Here is a 5,672-nt window from a genome sequence, read left to right as displayed (position 1 = left end):
TTTTACCATGTTGACCAGGATGGTCTTGATCTCTTGACCTCGTGATCCACCCGCCTCGGCCTCCCAAAGTGCTGGGATTACAGGCTTGAGCCACCGCGCCCGGCCTCAAATGTGTTATATTTTAATTTTATTTATGTTAACTTGTTTTCTGATTATATATTTGAATAGATGTAGAATATGAATACATTTGTAGCAGTTTAAGTAAAATGAAAATAACGAAATGAATACCATGGGATTTATAATAGTCTCTGGATCAATGTATCAGTAGTGGTTTTTACATATGTGTATAATAATGATACCTTGTGATATATATAGTAAAGAAGAATTGAGAGTAAGATAACTGAGTCTTAAATTATTTATCAAGTAACTTTACTATTGTGTATTTAAGGTGGGCTTAATTAAAATTCATTTATATTTTAGAATTTTTCCAAGAACATTTTTGCAATACTTCAATCTGTAAAAGCCAGAGAAGAAGGGCGTGCACCTGAACAGCGACCAGCCCCAAATACAGCACCTGTGGTAAGAATGCTTTACTGCTTTACAGTAATTTTAATGAAGTTGCCACTTATATTGCAGTGTAGTAATGTTGAAGATATCTTCACATTTTAAAATCAGTGGATTTTAAACTCTTTGCTGCTTCAGAGTTTCTGAAAGATGTGAAAGCCCTCCCCAATATTAAAAGTTACTTACTTAGGTAGTACTTCTTAACTGTAGCAGTAATTCTTAGCATACTTTGGTCAGAGTCTGAGACAAAATCATCTGATGGGTCAGAGTCTCTAAAAAAAAAAAAAAATTAAAAAAAGTTAACCGAGTGTGGTGGTACATGCTTGTGGTCCCAGCTACTTGGAAGGCTGAGGTGGGAAGGTCACTTAGGCCTAGGAGGTCTTGGCTGCAGTGGTCCGTGATCACACTGCTATACTCCAGCACATTAAATAAGTGATATTTAAAAATATTAACATGTTACTTATAATTTAAAAAAATTTTTTTAACAGGATCCCACTTTGCGTACCAAACAGCCTATCCCAGCTGCCTATAACAGATATGATCAGGAAAGATTCAAAGGAAAAGAAGGCAAGTTGCTTAATTCTTATCTTCCCCTTAGTGTGGTTGTGTTGAACTTGAGAGGCAGTATGGCCTGATGTTTAAGGGTGAGGGTTGGCACCGTAATGTCTGCAGGCCAGATCTTACCCACTACAATTTTTTGTAAATAACAGTTTGTTGGGACACAGCCACACCCATTCATTTATGCATTTTATGTATGGCTTCTTTGGCTTTGTGACTTCGGTATTGAATTTTCAGCCTACACAGCCTAAAAATATTATCTGGCCCTTTACAGAAAAAATTGGCCAGTCCCTGATTAATAGCATGGATTCTGGATCCAGACAGCTTATGTTGCAGTAACTTTTTGTGTGAATTTTAATGTTACTTTAACTGCATTCTGTCTCAGTTTTCTCCTGTGTATAATTAAAATACTATTATGGTACCTATTTCTTCTGGTTATTGTGAGTATTGGACTGGTTAATAAATACCACGTTCTCAGAATAGTATCTTATATGTAAGTAAATTATCTATAAATATTTGCTGTTAATCATACTGCTTTTGTTGTTAACTGGAGATTCTGTAAAGTCATGTTTCTGAAGTTATAAATGTGTACATTGAGAACTTGGATACAGATTTTGAGCAATGATGGGAGGACTTATTTTGTGATAGCCCACGTGGTATTCTGGCTAATGCAATAACAAACCATTTCTGCAGCTGCACGGTGAAACTAATGTCAGGGTAACTTCCTCTTGGGATCTTCATTCATTATGACTTGATACATGAAAATAAGAGGTTTAGATGCAACTGGAAGTTATTGGTATTTTAAAGCATAATCTGAAGTCTTCCTTTAAATTTTTTTGAAAGTGTATGTTGCCTTGATGCAATGAATTTTGTGTGCTGACTTCATTTAGTTGATAAAGGCATGCACCGGATATGTGCCATAAAAAGACAATAGTCCATTCTTTCCTTTACATTTCAATGTTTTCGTGGGGATTGAATTATATAAAGCAGAGGTTGGTAAATTACAGCCCTGAAACTCAATACAAACCTCCATGGGGCAAATTGGGCTGCCCCCAGTTTATCACATATATTGTTTATTCTGCTTTTGCACTGCAACTACAGAATTAAGTAGTTGTGACAGAGATTTTAAGGCCTGCAATATATAAATCATTTACTATGTGACCCTTTACAGAAAGGCATATTGGGATTCTGTCCTGTCACTCCAATCATTATTTACAACATAGCTTTCTATAGAATATGTAATATGGTTGGTCGCTGTGCCTCATGCCTGTAATTCCAGCACTTTGGGAGGTAGAGGCAGGGTGATTGCTTGAGCTCAGTACTTTGTGACCAGCCTGAGCAACAAGGCAAGATCCCATCTCTACTAAAAGTACAAAAAAATAGCTGGGTGTGGTGGTGCATGCCAGCGGTCCTAGTTGCTCGGGAGGCTGAGGTGGGAGGATTGTGTGATCCTGGGGAGGGGGTTGGGAGTACAGGTTGCAATGAGCTGAGATTGTGTCACTGTACTCCAGCCTGGGTGACAGAGTGAGACCCTGTCTCAAAAGAAAAAAAAAACATATATATATGTATATAAAAATAAGCATATGCCTTACGATTGAAACTTTGGAACACTGCTTTTTGTAACTGGGTCTTCTCATGATATTAGGTGCTTTTAGTGGTACTATCATTGAGTACTAGTAAGTAATTTGGTGTTATAAAGTATTCAATCTAAATTCAGAGATAGTCTTAATCAGCTTCTACACAGTAGGCTTGTTGGTCTCTATTTAATATATTAGTAATTTTGAGCCTAGCATCCTTTTTAAAGTTTTTGTCTTTACAAGTATGTAATTTAATTTTACATAGTAGATTGAAGGCTTTGTTATACTATTGAACCATCAGATACGGTGTAGATTATTACTTTAGATTTGTTATAGACCATAAGATGCATGATCTATAAAATCTTAACAGCAAACCTCTTTTTTTTTTTTTCATAGAAACGGAAGGCTTCAAAATTGACACTATGGGAACCTACCATGGTATGACACTGAAATCTGTAACGGTAAGTTAATTTGGCTGTAGATACCCTTTTGTTCCAGGGATTTTATGTGAGTAGCACATGTTGAAGAAAATCTTTATTCTCTCATATTTTTTATTTCAAACATTTTTCTTTATTGATCATTTGTTCTGATTGATCTGTGTGGTGTATTATTTGATTCATAGGTATCCTGTTTCATTTTTCTTTTCCTTCAAACTAAGTTGAATATGTGTAAATAAAAGCTGATTTGATTAACTTGCAAGTAGGGCAATGCACCTGGTCAGTATTTAAAACTATTGAGTTGTGAGGTCAGTTTGAGAGAGCTTTTTGCCATAATATCATTTGTTTTTAAAAATGTAATATCTTATGCTCTTTAAAGAGATGGACTATAGTGATTATAATGCTTACAAAGTATGTAATTGGTAGAACTCAATACTTAGGTGTTTGTGAATATAAGCCTTTGGTTCATGTTCAGCAAACTTTATTTTTTAACCTCCAAAAAATGGTTACTTCTATATATTCTGACAAAGCCATATTTAACACTTTAAATTTATATTTAGTCAGTGATTGGACTTGGTAATGTAGAACAGGAATTCTCTTAACTTCATTTTTCATATTTATATTCTAGATCATTATACCTTTTATGCTTGTATTTATATTCTAGATCATTATACTTTTAAAATACTATGCATATATGTATTAGAGTATATACTTAAGATGCTAATACCAAACTTCTGTCTTTGCTTGTGAATCATCCAATCTTTTATGGACTCTATATGACATGGAATCATTATATATTCGCTGTGATTTTTCAGAACTAACATACATCTTTATACCTACGTGGAATTTTTCAAGTTTTACTCTCTCATTTCCAAAAGCAAATAAGTACAGAGATCTGATTTTAAGTTTGTTTTTTTCTGGACTTCAAATTGGGATTGGATATTAGATATTTTGTTAATATACTTGTTTTTAAATTGTCATTAGATTTGATTTTATATTGTTAAATTACATGTGGACTAATGAATTCATTCAGCAAGTATTTATTGAGCATTTGTGTCAGATCCTGTTGTTGCTGGTCATACAGCTGTAAATAAGACAGATGAGGCTTCTTTAGAGAGAGAAGTCAGAGATACTTCTCTGAGGAGGCAACAGCTGAGCAGAGACTTGGAATAGCATTCTTCTCCATCAGAGCGGGATAAAAACTGAGGTCCATAGGGCAACAGCAAGGAGGCCAGTGTTGCTGGAGTTTAGAGAATTAGGGAAAAGTCATGTGGGATTAGATATACCCCGCTTATGTGATCTGCTTGGTTCTTCCTGACTTCAATGTATGATTCATGGCTGAAGATTTAGTTTAAATTCTTAAGTGATTTGGTTATTGACATCTTGGGAACAGAACTTGCCTACTTAGGGAATGCCCTAAGTACGACAGAACTTGCCTGCTGATCATTCCCTAAGTGAATTAGTTATGGAATGAAATCGTTATCCTTGGGGAGTCATCAAAGTAAGTTTTTTGTTATTGTTGTTTTTTTTTTAACTTTTCTCATCCATCCCTATAGCTCTGAAATGCCGTGAAATGGTTTTGTTATCTGAGCTTCTTTGCAAATAGTAAAATCTGTGATGGTTTTCACAGTGGTCTTTGTACAGAGCAGTTTTTCTAAAATTTAAGGATAGCTTCTTAATTGATCAGTATGAGAATGATGTGATTCTGCATCATCAGAGACTGTTCCTAAATATACTTAAAAGAGAGGTGAATTTAAGCAAATTTATGCTGTGTGATTTTAAAGAATAATCATGAAAAAAGCATTGTGTAGGAATGCAACAGAAAGACTAAAAATGGTTAAATTGCTGATAGTTTTATTATATTAATACCAAGTTTGAATCTTTGTTGCTTGTGATCTGATTTATGCAGTTGTTAGAATGAATACATAGAGAAGTTTGAACTTGAAAGCTTTGAAGTTCACAGATAATTATTTTTTAGTTGTATCTCAGACTTACATTTCCAATTTAATATTCTTTTCTCCTCTTTTCTGCTTTGTACTTATTACCTATTTGTGAGCTTGTGAGTTGCACCAACTTTCTACCTTATTCTCCAGTCAGGAAAGTTTCTCCTTTATCATATCCACCCAGACATACAAAGATGTTAAATATATGTTAGAAGGCTTTGCTGCCCAGATGCAACTTCCTTTGTAATTTATGTATAGTTCATTTTTGCTGTCATTGTTCTCCAAGGTTTTGATATGCCTGGTTGATAGACATAGTTAATAAAATTGGGATCAATCTATGTATCTTTTAAGTTAAACATCAGATTTATGTTATATGCGAGACTAAATTATGCAGATGGCCAGAATACTTTTATACCAATAGATTATTTCCTATATATATTGTAGAGAAGGATGTACCTTTTGTTAATCATGTTTCATAAGAATCATGAGTTAGGCCGGGCGCGGTGGCTCACGCCTGTAATCCCAGCACTTTGGGAGGCCGAGATGGGTGGATCACGAGGTCAAGAGATCAAGACCATCCTGGTCAACATGGTGAAACCCCGTCTCTACTAAAAATACAAAAATTAGCTGGGCATGGTGGCGCACACCTGTAG

At 34.9% G+C, this 5,672-nt stretch overlaps 1 protein-coding gene across 1 annotated transcript in view; it reads left to right on the top strand.

Moving 5' to 3' along the window:
- The window catches only part of CDC73 (cell division cycle 73), a 125,964-nt gene that overhangs the window by 27,357 nt on the left and 92,935 nt on the right, over positions 1-5,672 (top strand). The window contains exons 8-10 of the mRNA XM_017498620.2: positions 421-519; positions 993-1,071; positions 3,036-3,100. Of these exons, the coding sequence (XP_017354109.1) occupies positions 421-519; positions 993-1,071; positions 3,036-3,100 (243 nt within the window). The remainder of the gene's footprint in view (positions 1-420; positions 520-992; positions 1,072-3,035; positions 3,101-5,672) is intronic.

Source organism: Cebus imitator, unplaced genomic scaffold, assembly GCF_001604975.1.
Source record: "Cebus imitator isolate Cc_AM_T3 unplaced genomic scaffold, Cebus_imitator-1.0 Scaffold247, whole genome shotgun sequence".
Classification (NCBI taxonomy): domain Eukaryota; kingdom Metazoa; phylum Chordata; class Mammalia; order Primates; family Cebidae; genus Cebus; species Cebus imitator.
This window is presented reverse-complemented; position numbering and strand designations above follow the sequence as displayed.